This window comes from Solea senegalensis, linkage group LG6, assembly GCF_019176455.1.
Source record: "Solea senegalensis isolate Sse05_10M linkage group LG6, IFAPA_SoseM_1, whole genome shotgun sequence".
Lineage (NCBI taxonomy): Eukaryota > Metazoa > Chordata > Actinopteri > Pleuronectiformes > Soleidae > Solea > Solea senegalensis.
In genome coordinates, this window is record NC_058026.1 from 9,369,606 (window position 1) to 9,383,516 (window position 13,911).

The following is a 13,911-nucleotide window of genomic DNA, read 5'->3' on the forward strand; positions in this document are numbered from 1 at the left end:
TTCCACACATAGTTAAATGAATTATGTGAGCTGGGACTAATCTACAGTGCACTGTTGATACCAGCAGCAGTGTTATAAATACTCCCTATATTTAACCACAAGTGAGTAAAACTACCACAGAGTGGAAACAAGTTTTATTTGAGGCAACATGAGGTCAGACATCACTGTGACTAAAACTTCAATCTGAGGCTGGAAGTAACTGATGCTGGTTATTAGATTATTAGATTATAATGACACTGAAACTGTATACAATGTGGTTTGGTTTCATCATGTTTGACACACAAGTTTACTTACAACAGTCAGTATGGAAACTGAATCCACACACTGGACTAAACCATTTTTGTACAAGGTAGAAGAGTAAAGAATCCAAAGAATCCCATGAGGTTTATGTGCTGATTGACGGAAAGAGCCAGTAAAACTAAAATAAAAAAAAGAAAGAAAGCAAATTAAGTGAAAAGCACCTGCTTGATCAGTTGAAGCCATGCAGCTTCTCCTTCTCCTGGTCCTTTGTAAATCATTTGTCTCTGGTTTTGAATTCTAAAGAAATGATTGTTTCTGTTGCCAGCTGGTGATAGTAATGGGAGTCTTATATATACATTCTTTTGACTTTTGGCCTCTCCCTCTGAGGTTGTACGTGAACTTCAGTGGACTTTGTAGCTCTTCTGCATTTTGCCCTGTAATCCTGGGGGCACTGGTGGAGGTTTCACTAAGTTCAGCACCCAAATGATGTCTCGTGAAATGTCAAAGTTAAACACGGTTGCACAGAGGAAAGGCTGTGGTATTTAAGAGTCTCTGGAGCGAGTTTAACCACTAATGTTCTGTCAAATTAGCCTTTAAGGCTGTAAAAAAAGAAAAAGGGAAAACACAGTAGAGAGTAGCAATGACATTTGCCTTGCACGAATTATTATTTGCTTTGGTGGCTTCTGTTGAGAACCCTTCTCAACAGAAGCCACCAAAGCAAATAATTCACAACCCTTTTCTGACAAGTAGGAGTGAAGAAGTGAAGAGGAGAAAATATGCTCTTCCTCTGAGATCCCCAGGTCGAGAGGATATTAGACTGGGCAAAGTTAACACTTGGCATCTGCAGATAATTTCAATGGATGAAGCACAACGTGTGCCACATACTGGGGGAAAAGTGGAGGAAGTGCAGGAGGAGAAAGGAAACCCTATTGGCAAAGACCAAAATGAAGGAAATGCAAAAAATTGAATCAGCATATGGAAGACAAACTCAAATTAAATCTGATCTGATTAAATCTGAAGTTTCTGATGGGGCTTTGACCCTTAAAAGACAAATACAGCTGGAGAGATTTACAAACCACCTCAAGGCTAATTTCATCACTGCATGTGATATAAAAATACTATTTAAATTAGGTGGTGTATCCAACAAAAGCTGTTCTCTTAATCATCTCTCTTTTCCTTCTTATTGTGGCTATAAATAATCAAAAAACTAAATAAGTTAAAGTATATCAGGTTGACATACACCACTCAAAGCTGCTTTTTACACTACAGTTTTGCCATTCACAAATTCACACCCCTTCACTAGTAGCACATTTTCCATCACACATCGTTCACACCCATTCACATGCTGCATGCACAGCCATGGGGTTAAGTGTCTTGCCCAGGGGCACATCCGCTTGCAGACTAGCCAAGCAGGGAATCAAGCCCACAACCTTCCAGTTGAAAGACGACTCACTCTACCGCTGAGCTATCGTTACCCAGTGCTCAGCACCACTGTCTCTGCGTTTCTCATGATGGCAGTCAACGTCTTTTGTTGCCTGGCGTCTTTCTGTTGCTGCACACACAAAGAGGTGGAGGCAACCGCAACATTGCACAAGTAAAGAGAGTGGGTTGCATACAGGTTGGAGCAGGACTGAAAACACAAAGATGTGCCCACTAAACTTTGAATTCTAAAGTTTGATGGGTTAAATGCTTCTTGCCCTTGCTTGCATGTGTGCTGCTCATGTACAAACACAAACACTCTCTAAGTCAGGTCTGATAGTATTGCTTCACAGAGCCCATTATTAAAAAAAAAAAAATACATTTGTACTCTTTATTTTAAGGAAAGTTCATTCTATTGCTTAAAACATAAGTTTCCCTCTAAGTGTGTTTTCCATGTCGTTATCTGAGGATTAAGAGAGTTTGGACTTGTGGGCTTTCTTTGACTTCTAAGACAATATTGCTGTTGCATACATGCAATGTAAGTATCCATGCACACATGGTGATGGTGGAGACTTCAACGTTCAGCTGTAGCCTGACTTTTAAACGTAAACACAGCTGCATGAATTAGACAAGTGGATGAAGTCTGCGGAGTTGATTCAGTCCCGCCTGATCTATATTGGTCTGACTTTAAATACAACCTGCCATCCGAGCGCTAGAAACCATGTAATCTAAAACCGCCACGGGTCCCATAACACTGGAATCAAAACAGAGCGAGAGGGAACGGAGTGAGACGCTTTAGTGTGGACATCCTGCCGCTGAAACGCATGTCGCCGTTGTTTTTGTTTTGTGTGTGGTTGAAGATGAGACGTCAACAGGCAGAGATGAAATAGAAAAACACAGCCGTGAGACACTGACACAAGCCCACATGGCAGCATGCAGCTGGTGAAACACGCTTGTCATTGTTGCTGGATACGAGTAAATCAGTGCTACGAGGCCAACTGTCCTGATGTGAGGCCTGCAAACAATCTTCGGCCCACAGGGGACCACCTGTTACTGTGAACTGAGAGCCGTTTGGCATGTGCTCAAAACCACATTAAGCAAGGAATAATACACTTGACACTGTACGAAGGCAAGAGCAACGAGCAGAAGGGATGCAGGGGTAATTAATGGAGCTGAGTGAGGGCCTTATGACAACGATGAGATGAAGAGATGCGAAAGTCAGACAACTCTCTCACACAACTGCCTCTGCTTGTTTTTGAACATGAGCTGCCACTGATAAGCGCAAACTGAAGCCAGCTGTACCAGACTGACATACCACAAAACACAGCAGTGACGGTCGGGCTCCGACGCTCCATGGCAGCACTGCATCTGCAGTCTGCATCGAGCAGGGCCTTAAAATGTACCTCGAACTACATTTGTGGCAGTTAATCACACACGTAGACAAGACACACACACACACGCACGCACAGTATCAAGTGGAAACCTGCATCAGCAGCACGAGGGTCCTGCCCTTCCAGACATCTGGCACAAAATGTTGTGTGCCAAGAAAACCGCACTGGGCATGTGCAGAATGTGGATCACATTTAAAGCTAAAAAAGAAAAGAGCCAAACCACAGAGCAGCCACTACCTAGTATCAATCACACACACACACATCCACACTTGAGTTACTCTATGTGTAAGCAGCACTCATTCATGACATTCATTGCCTTAGCAGCGTCTATAACCTTATCCTTCACCTAAATCCTTTACAAATGTTACAGCTGACTCTCAACCAATAAACTTATGTAAAATGATTTCAATTCACAAAAACAAACATAATTTGTATGTGCAAAGAGGAACACTCCTGTTGTTAACAGTGAGGAGCATAATAGGACAGAGACCTGCCCTGTGGCAATAATGCAGAGTAAATATTCCTAATATAACGTGTGTAGGCTGAACGGCGACACTACAGTGGACCTGTGTGCACAGACACAGACGGTACTATGAGCTGGTCCTTTTAGTCTCAAAAACCTAATGGAATAATATTCTATATACATATGTATATATACATATGTATATTTATATAAATACATATATACAGTATATATGTACATATGTGTATATATATATATACAGCCAACAGTTTGCAGCCAACAAAGGAACGAGAGCTAGGAGGTGTTTTCCTTTACGTTCACTACAATGCACAAGTAACTATGTCTGGTTTCAGCCAGAGGTTGTAACGTTTCTCCAAAACATCTATGAAGTTTGGCGACACTTATTCAGACCTCCAGGGACAACATTCAAATTCTAACTGCATTATTTGTGTTAGGTGAAAACTGCACAATTCGCCCTGTGTGGTTTGTTTCAGCAAAACCAGGACCAGCATGAGAACCACTGGGCACTTTGAGAGTCTGAATAAGGGTGTGGTAGCTGGTGGTTATATTAGGGTGTTAGTGGCCTGCTGACTCTGGAGATTGTGTTGCCAGTGTCACATCGACATGAGCACAAAAACATAAGCACATGTGATGCACTCACTACTGTGACTTCTTAAGAAATAATAACTGACAGAGAGAGAAAATGGGAAGTGATTTCCCACACTATTGGTCATCCAGGTGAAAAGTTCAGTCAGTTCTCTCTTCTGCAATCCTGACAGCTCAACTGTGTCTTTAATAAGCACTACTCAGCTATTTCTTTGGCAAAAGACAAAGACAACAGGCAGTCTTTTTTTCTCCTTTTTTTTTCTTTAATATAACTGCTTGTCCTGTGAAGACTTGCTTCCTCCTGCACTTATGTTGGAACACACTGGACAGTGCGCCAGTCCATCAGAGGGACAAAGACATGTAGACAGACCATAGACTGTCTATAAAAATGGATATAGTTTTCTACAAAATCAAGAAATGCATAGACATCGCCTGCAACCAGGTGCCGTGCTTCATTGTCTATTTTCCTCTAAATGGGAACACAATTTTAAAATAACTGATCAGTCCCGCAGGGGAAATTCCTTCTCTGCATTTAACCCATCCTCTACTACAAACCTTCCTAGAATTAGGAGCAGCGGGCAGTCACTGAGCAGCGCCCGGGGAGCAATTTCTTGACCCGGTGTTGACTCGAACTGGCAACTGTTTGTTTACAAGCCAAGTTCCCTTTCCACATGTCAATATAAAATTGACAATCATGTTCTACTGGGGAAATGCTGAAAATAGCAAGTGAATAGGACCTAAATGAATGAATGAAGAAACAAATCCCAAATACAGACCATCCTTCCCAAGGATGTCTGTGTAGGTTTTATGTTTGATGTGTCACACTGATATATGCTGACATGTTCATTTCTAAGATGAAAGACAGGGTCATAATCTACAACTGACTTATCGTCACCAGTGTTCCAATGGAAAGACATGTAGACACATTGTTCACTGTCATGTTAAGTCATTGATCAGAAAGAAAGCAACTATCCTACCATTCAGGACTATCTAGTAATGGGTTAGGGTTAGCTGGTTCTCCTCTAGATTGTGTCTCTCTGTGTTTTACAGTCTAGGTAAGAAGGAAACTAACTCACAGGGCTCTGTAGTATCTGTGTGACGCGTTTCTTCTGCTCCAGAACGTTGAAGTCCTGCCGGAGGTCAGGTGACATGTTCCTGGCCCTGATGTACTCGGGATCATTGACGTTGACCCGATCAAAGTAGCGCTCCTTGGTTCCTCCGCCAGACGGAGGAGGCGTGGTCACCACCACCTCATGGTTGTCCGAGCTCATGTTGGCCGCACCTCACTTGTACACTCTATGGCCGCTGCTTGACTCTCACCTGAGAAGAAAACCAGAGAGAGAGAGAGAGAGAGACAAGTACGTGTTAAACGTGTAAATCATGTCTTTGGAAAAGCAACTGGAAAAATGCTCTGCGATATTTCATAGCACAAAGAAGGGAGTGTGGGGAAAGGATCCAAACGCAGCACCTGCAGACATTTGAATGCTGCCATATTTCTACTTTCCATGAAAACAAAAAAAAGCCTTCACTGATGAATGTCAATAGAGTCAACGACGGATAATACAGCAGAATCAAAATGAAGGACGGATATTTGATACATATCCTATGTTTTTGAAATAGGAAATATCACTTTGGTTGTGATGCACAATAATAAACCAGTTTCTGTTGTTGCTTTAGAGTTTCGAGTTCTGTGTCACACTGACACTCGCATGGAGACAACTTCACAAAAGGCATTATCCAGGACACCGTGACACACCTCTGAACAAAGCAGAGGAAAACGACAGGAGAGGCCTTGTTTTTTTTTTTAAACCCAGACCTTGACTGGTGAAGCGGTTCACTCCCACTGTTCATGCTCAGGTCACCTGGCACAGCAACAAACACTTGTCAGGAAATCAAAGTGTGACAGAGCTTCTTAACATCTTATGGTTTCAAGGAGCGTGATCAAAAAAACAAAGATGAAGGAAATGAAGTTTGTGAAAGATTGTATTTTGCTTTTATTACACAAACATTCCTATACCTGATATTAAATTACAAACTATGCTTGTGTTTTGCAAATGGGAAAACTTCCCACCCAATTCATAAATATATTGAAAATCTAACAAGATAAGATGGGGGAATTTGTAGTGTAGCACATGATACATGACACGAACATGCATCCCTCCAGATGGAGATGACAGACAAATTTGTGACGTGACAGAGAGGAGAAAGACCCTGAAACATGAAAAACCACACTGTCCAGGATCCTTTTGCAGCATGGTTAATGTGGTAGTAACAGACAATAAGCTTGTGGTGTATTAGGGAGAGGCGGGACTTATGGGATCTCTACCAGATGGTGTCTCTTAGAAGAAAGACCGAGAGGAAAAAGCATGGAAGAATTTAAGAAAGGGATCCTGTTGCTTTCAGAGGTCATACGACAGCAGGTGGGTTTTCAGGGCCAGAATCGACACCCGCAACACACACACACACACACATTTAGCGGTGGGAACGAGGTTTGGAGGAGTGATTCAGTTTGACACACGTTGCTAAGCTACTCATTCAGGTCAAATGCCACTCGGAAGCATGGTCGAGATTAGTGAAGTGATTCACAGATGAGCATAGAGAGATGACATGTGGTTTTACGATGGATGAACTCTGTCATAGCATCACTTAGGTACAAGACATAACAAAGGAAATGTAGGCAGTAGTATGAACAAAAGCAAACAAAAACACATTTGTAAATCGCCAGAACATTCCATGTCAATGACCAGGTTTTTATTGCTATATGTGTTTCTTATGGAAACCAGAGAATCAAATTAGAAAACAGGAAGCTTGTCGCTCTCTACCTGATCTTCCTTTTAAAGATATGCTTTACTGTGGAAACGCACAAAAGCTGCCTGAACAATCCTCTTTAATTGGAGGCAGCTGGACAGCACAGAGTTATGTAACCTGATATTGAATCCATCCTCCTGCATCGCTGTGCTAGTCCGCTCACTGATTAGCATCCACAGAAAACCAAAGTCATAGCCGTGTGCTGATGATGGACTGTGAACCCAAATGCAGACCGAGTGACTGAAGAAGGAAAGCTGACCTGTGGCTTGCACTTGATGATCTAGAGCCAAAAAAGAAAACAACCCAAAACATTAAAAGCCACAAAATCAAAAATACATCTAAGGAGGTGCGACTGACAGCTGGATCTCATGCCTGACGTTTTCTGAATGAGTGGCATTCTACGTGGCCAGCTGAAGTCTTACCAAAATAAAGTTACACACATCCCCCCCCCGCCGCCCAAGGTATAAACACAGCCCCCTTCACCCCAAACCCCCACATCCCTCTGTCTCTGTCAATAGATCACTGTACCCATCACTACACAACTTCCTGGTCTGGTCATGTCCAGAGAGAGATCGACAGTTGGACAGTTTTAGAGGATTTAAAGAGGAGCTGAGGTGGTTGTTTGTCTGTTGGCGTGTCACAGATTGCACATGCTATTAACCTGAGAAAGAATACCTGATCCTCGTCTTACAGCGTCGATGTTTACGATTCACATTTCATGCCGCACGGCAGATGCTCGCCTCTAATTCCATTAAAAGCTTCCTGAATAAGACCTGTTCAAATTCCACAACAAGGCCAGAGGTTTGAACAGAGTTCAGCAACCGATTATGGGCCAACTAAGCTCCATTATTGTGTGGCAGAGAGATGAGGCATGCTGTGTTTGGTGAGGGGCATTCGACTGCGACCAAAGCCTGAGGCAAGGTGACAGCGACCTCTCACCCTGTGGCCTTCAGTGACCCTCCCTCCCTGCAGCACTGCAGGCATAAGCCGCCTTCATCTGTGGAGAAGCTGTCCGTGAAAACTTTCTCATCTATCAACAGTTATTTAAAGAGCGCCATTAAACTAATTACCACTATGAAGGAAAGACACGTTGACATGTTTCTGGTTACCAGGAGTTACTGATGAATAGTGCGAGTCAGCCAGACACACAGGCTTGACCTCCAGGCAACAACAAGCTACTACTGCAGGATTCTCTCATATTTTATACAGTAAATAAATAAAATTTAAGAAGTTATAAAAAGTTAAGTAAATGACAAAAATAATCAATTAATGATCAGTAAAAAATGATTTATTTTTTAAAATGTCAAATAATGACAGATCAGGTCTCAAGTCTCATGTAATGTCTTACAATTAGTGATCAAGAGTCTAAATTCCAAAGATGTTCCACTTGCTCACACACAAGATGAAGAAAAGCAGCAAATGCTCACAATCACATTTTAAAAATTTTGTAGAATAGCACTTTGTTGTCTTACATGTAAATATACCACGTAACAAGCATTTACTGCAAAGTACTGACATAGTGGACCGCGTGTGTTTAACATTAGATTTATAAGATGAATAACATGACGGAGTGGACAGATATGAAAGTCGGGGCACATCAGATTTTTGAACTCAAATCTCTGTGACAGGGATCTCTGTCCATCTCTCTGTCTTTATCTGATATTGTTTCTGTCAGTTGTAACTGCTCAGAAACGGCACAGAAAGGCATAACCAACACATGAAAGTAAAGAAAATCACAACAACAATGCTGGTTAATATGACAGGCAGTGAACATGGAGTGATGAGGCGTGCACTTACAGTGACTCACACCTCTGTATCTGTATCTTAGTGGAGGGAAGCTTCAAAGTGTGGACAGGCACGACAGTCTCCATGAGCTGCCAACCCTAAAGATAGTCAAAAAGCCTTCTGGGTTGTGTTTCAAACCCAACAGCAAAGAAATACCAGGAAATAATCTGTAAATGGGCTAATTATATCCACTCACATTGTAAATGGCAACATGAGGACACGTGCACAGATCCACACACAACTCACGCCGGGAAGCAGGTGTGCACATGTCTAAACAGGACTGCATGACAGATCCAGCAGTGAAACTGGAGCCAAACGCTCAGCAGCTTACAGATCCACCCAGTGGATTTTCTACCAGACCTGAGGAAGACTTCTCCTGCCGAGGCCCCGTGACGTGCCAGCTGCTCATGTTTTGTCTGTGGAAGTATTCTGACGCTTGTTTGTTGTGCCACCTCGTGTTATTGCAGCAGCTGATTCTTATGCAGGTTACAGCACAGACAAAAAAAAAAATCCTTATCTGGATTATTTTGTGTGCACACATTCCTCCGACCTTCTACAGTGAAGAGAGCGGCTCCTCTCACTGCAGCGGTGCTTACTTGTATCTGCCTTTACATACAGTCTGTTGTGTTGTGCACATAAGAGATAATTGCCAGAGCTAATCTGTGGTGCTTACGCTCACAGCACTCTTACTGCCAAGTGTGTTTATAGTGCAGGAGTGTGTGTTTGCTTGAGTAAGTGCCCATTGCCCAACATACTCATGGAATTCCCCTCATAGTACAAGTCACTTTTAGGGATTGTAATGTGGTGGGAAAACATAAACGTAGGAAAAGATGAATTACTATCCCCCAGAAATGAACAGAAATATCTGAACGAGATACACCCGAGGAATCAAATTCCCATATTCCACATGAAAACCAGTAAATAAACAAATTAGTCAAGCCTCACCAACCTTGTATTTCGTTCTCAGTCAGTGAATGGGAGAGAGCAGGCAGGCTGCTGAGGCAACACACATGTCTCTATTTTACTCTGCTCTTGCTCTGCTCGCTATCTCTGCTCAAAAACTCCAACACCGAGTTCCAGAGAGACGCCGGGAGACGGAAAAGGGTTAAAGAGCAAGACGTGAGAGAGACAACGTGGAAGCCAGGCAGCGACGACAGTCGGTCCACTCGTCTGTCCAGATATTCCAGGCAGGAGATTTTCTCAGACTCCTGCAGGCTCTTCTCCTCCACTGCCACAGTGGTCGACTGTGAGAGGAGTATCAACAGCTGTGAGTGTATACTGTATATGAGAGAGGGTGTGTGTATGTGTGTGTGTGTCCTCAGAGAATGAGGGTGTGTGTGTTTGTGTGGTAAAGAAGCTAAAGGGACCACGTGACGGACGCTTAATCCCCCGCCCACTGGGCTAGAAGCACACACACACACACACAGATACACATGAAGATATTCAGGCAAACACACACACATACAGGCTGCTGGACCAATCAGGGCACAGGCTCACACACTAATCACCCCTCCTCCCTGCCTACTCTCTCTCCCCCTCTCTCTCTCGCTTTCTGTCTAGTCTGGTCTAGACTTTTTTCCCCTCATCTCTCTCTTTTTTCTCTGATCCATTCAATTTCTGGTCTCTCTCTCTCTCTCTCTCTCTCTCTCTCTCTCTCTCTCTCTCACACACACATTCCACAGTGGTCCTTCTCTTTCTTTATGCCTCTCATTCACACCCCCCCCCCCAACAACCCCCTCCAGACGACTGTACTAAAGGTCAGTGTTTATGGGTTTGGCTGGCAGTCACACAACGTCGCGGCCCATCAGAGTAAAAGTAGCTCTGTTCCAAGGTGAACTGAAATGCCACGATGCCTTAAATAATGTAAGACACCACAGTCTGGATGATTTCAAAAAGGAAATGTGACAATGATTGCAGGTCACATCCCCTGGTCAGAGGTCAAGGTCGGACCCAAGGCAGCTGTTTATGATCCAGTGCCGTGCCTGGAGAAAAACTTTGTTCGTAACCCGATCCACGTATAACTATGCTGCAAAATGTTTAATTTACTGCTGAGACCGTGGTCAAACCTGTCTGATAAGAGGGAAAACAGTTGGATCATAAAATGGGAGTGGAAAAAAAAACACTTTGACCTTTGCAGAGACTTCTAGTGGCGACAAGGAAGTTCCTCTATGTGTTGATCCATCAAACGCAAAACAAAGCCTATCTGAAGCCACGCCATGTGGCAGAAACTGAACCACATTAGAAAAAACAAAGCTGTTTTTCCTATTTCTTTCTTTTTAATATTTGGACATGGTTCCATAGTTCAAACTTCATACGTGAAAAAAGAAAACAGAGAGTCAGCACACTGTCGACAACCTGTCAGCCAAGCCCAAAGTTACTCTTCTCTTCTCTTGGACCGTTTTACAAACATACATTCAGATTTCACTCACTTCATGTCATAGACACACTAGTTCTAATGCTGAGCAGATGCTTTTTTGTTGATGTGTGTGGTGCATTTGGGTGTTTTAAGAGTCTGGCACTTGTTGAATGAATGACGGTATGTTGAGAAGATCTAACGTGTGCAGAATATGAGTGTAACTGCAAGAAAAATCAATACCCAGACCTTCACTTCCCTTAGTTAGGGTAACTTCTGCTGCCGGTGTGTCATTCCCCTCCAGTTCTCTCTCTTTTCTATATTCATTTTTAACAGTGAACTGTCTTTGAAAAAGTGTGTCACAGTCTCACACTGGCACAGAACTCGGTATCACAGAAAATATCACGTTCATCTCAAAAGAGAACGATTTCAGTGCCAGAGTATGTCAGGCTGAAAGCTCCAGGGTAATGAACCTGCGCATGCCAGAAGCCACCACCTCACAGCTCAGATAAAAACGACGCACAGCCGTGTGAGATTAAGTGTATCATTACTGCAGCAACACACACCGAGCCAGACCCTTTCCGATGATCCGCACCGAAGTTGAACATCTGCCAAAATTAAACTTCAGCTCGGCGTCGGTTTTCCACAGCTAATTTCCTCCTGCAGCTTCTGTGGCTGTTGAGGTCGAACTTGTGCTTGTTGGGATTTGAGCAAAGTGTAATACCTGTTCAGGCAAGTGGTGCAAATACACTGTATGTGCCACAATGACGTGAATAACGAATAATGAATAACGGGGGTGAGAAAACGGCTCCACACACTGGATGACTTCATGTTATGTGCATGTGTGTGTGTGTGTTTTACCTTGTCAAGAGCAGTAGCCATCATGGAGACCATAATCTGGCCCTACGAGTGCAGGTCTAAGATTTGAACAGTGCTTGCTTAGGTTAAGGTGAGGGTTCACCATTAACTGGTTATGGTTAAGGTTAGAGATAAAGCTTTGTTTGGGCTCTCCAAATAAAAGTAAGCCATAGCAGCAAATACCTAAAATGCTTCTCATGATTTAACATTAATCCACATAGTGATATTTTATGGTCTATTATACTGTTTTTATGGTTTTATACATGTACAATTTCAAAGCTTTTCATGGTTACGATGTTCCCCTCAATGAATTCCCGATAATACTATTTTTTTTTCTTTTTACCAGACATTTGTGCGTACAATACTTTTAACTCATGGAGACAATATCTCTAAAACCCTGCTATTTTACTCACTGCATTTTCATGAGTTATTGCTTCATTCACTGACTTTACCAGGCTGAAGAATTTGATCACACACAGCAATGAAGGGACTGGATCGCGGGCCCTCTTTGCACACACACACACACACACACACAGATATGCATTCCTCAGACATGATCTGGTGCTGCTGGCAATGTAAAACTGATTCCTGATTCCTCTAAATACTATCACATGTATGTGGAGGAAATAAGTCGAGTGTTTGCTCGGGGGGGCTGCAGCTGGTTTGTTCCAACAAACAAGATCTATCATCCTGCTGTCGCCACATGACTTACTGTCCCTTTCGACAAACCGAGCCCGATGCACAAATTAAAATAATGGGAAAAACTTGCAGTGCCGGTCTGTGGAATTATATTGTAAGAAATGCCTCTAAGAACACACCCATGTGCAAAATAGCAGGAAAGGACTGTTGATTTCGGACTGAGCATCATCTTCGGCATCGTAACATTATCCTTCCAGAAATTATTGGTGGAACAAGTGGAGGAATTCACTTCTACACTCACTTCTCAACGATCCTGAAATACATAGCAGCTAGTCAGACAATAACAACCATACTATTTTCAAAGTCACTTAAATCACCTTTTTCCTCCCATGCTGATGCTCAGTTTAAACTCTAGCAGGTGGTCATGACCACGTCTACATGCTTAAATGAACTGCATTTACATTTGCGTGAACGTGCAGTCGCAGAGGTGTAGTGAGTGCGTGTCTCACTGAGTGTGTGTCTCACTGGTTGACAACACCAGGCTCGTCTCGGCACAATACCTAATCATGACCTCGCTCGTGAAACCCAAATTACTGTTATTGTTTGCCTTACGTGACACATTAGCCTGAACCCAGACGGGCGAGTCCGTGCTTGATACTCTACAGTCTCCATGTAACTGTTATCAAGTCGGATGATGAATACGTGCCTTGCACACCACATTGCTCTTAAGTAATCCCATATTTCTGTTGGAGTCGGCCCCTCCTTGACCCCTGTGATAAGTGGTGGACAAAAGCAAAACACAACAGAATAGAGGAAGACCTCAGCGTCGGCTGGGCTAAATGCATGCTGGTGTCCAGTTACTGCTATCAGCGTTCTGTCAGCATTTCCCACCAAACAGTGATCAGTAACGGGAGAAGAGAAGGGGGGGGCACGTTCACCGATGCTAACTGTTCAGGAATGTAAAAACACTTGAGCTCATTAATGGGAATACTAAGTTTGTTCTAGCCAAGAACAGAAACGAGAGAGACAACTTTCCAACTGCTGTGGGGACCCCACGGCGGTGAACTGACAGATGTGGTCATTCTTGAGAAAATAAAGCATATTCAGTTAATGGTTATGAGGCCAATCCTTTGACATAGGAGACAGGTTGTTTTTTCTTCACAATGTTGTTTTGACTACCTTGACTTCAAACATCATTTTCCTTGAGTACAGTACAGCTCATCAGTTTACACATCTTGTTTGCATCATGAGTCAACCTGCGAGAGATTTTTTTTTTTTGGGAAAAACCAAGCAAGAGAGATCAACTTCAACTGGGTTGGTTTGTTACCGGACATTCGTGGCCTCATTCT

At 43.0% G+C, this 13,911-nt stretch overlaps 1 protein-coding gene across 8 annotated transcripts in view; it reads right to left on the bottom strand.

Annotated features, from left to right (window-relative positions):
- Positions 1-13,911, bottom strand: part of add3a (adducin 3 (gamma) a) — an 86,723-nt gene that overhangs the window by 25,824 nt on the left and 46,988 nt on the right. For 7 of the 8 annotated variants that reach the window (XM_044028373.1, XM_044028375.1, XM_044028368.1 and 4 more), the window contains one exon: positions 5,196-5,439. In XM_044028373.1, coding sequence (XP_043884308.1) covers positions 5,196-5,390 — 195 coding nt within the window. In that variant the 5' untranslated portion in view covers positions 5,391-5,439. Of the gene's footprint in view, positions 1-5,195; positions 5,440-9,661; positions 10,052-13,911 lie in introns of those variants that run through there. The other variant, XM_044028369.1, reaches the window with a different exon arrangement.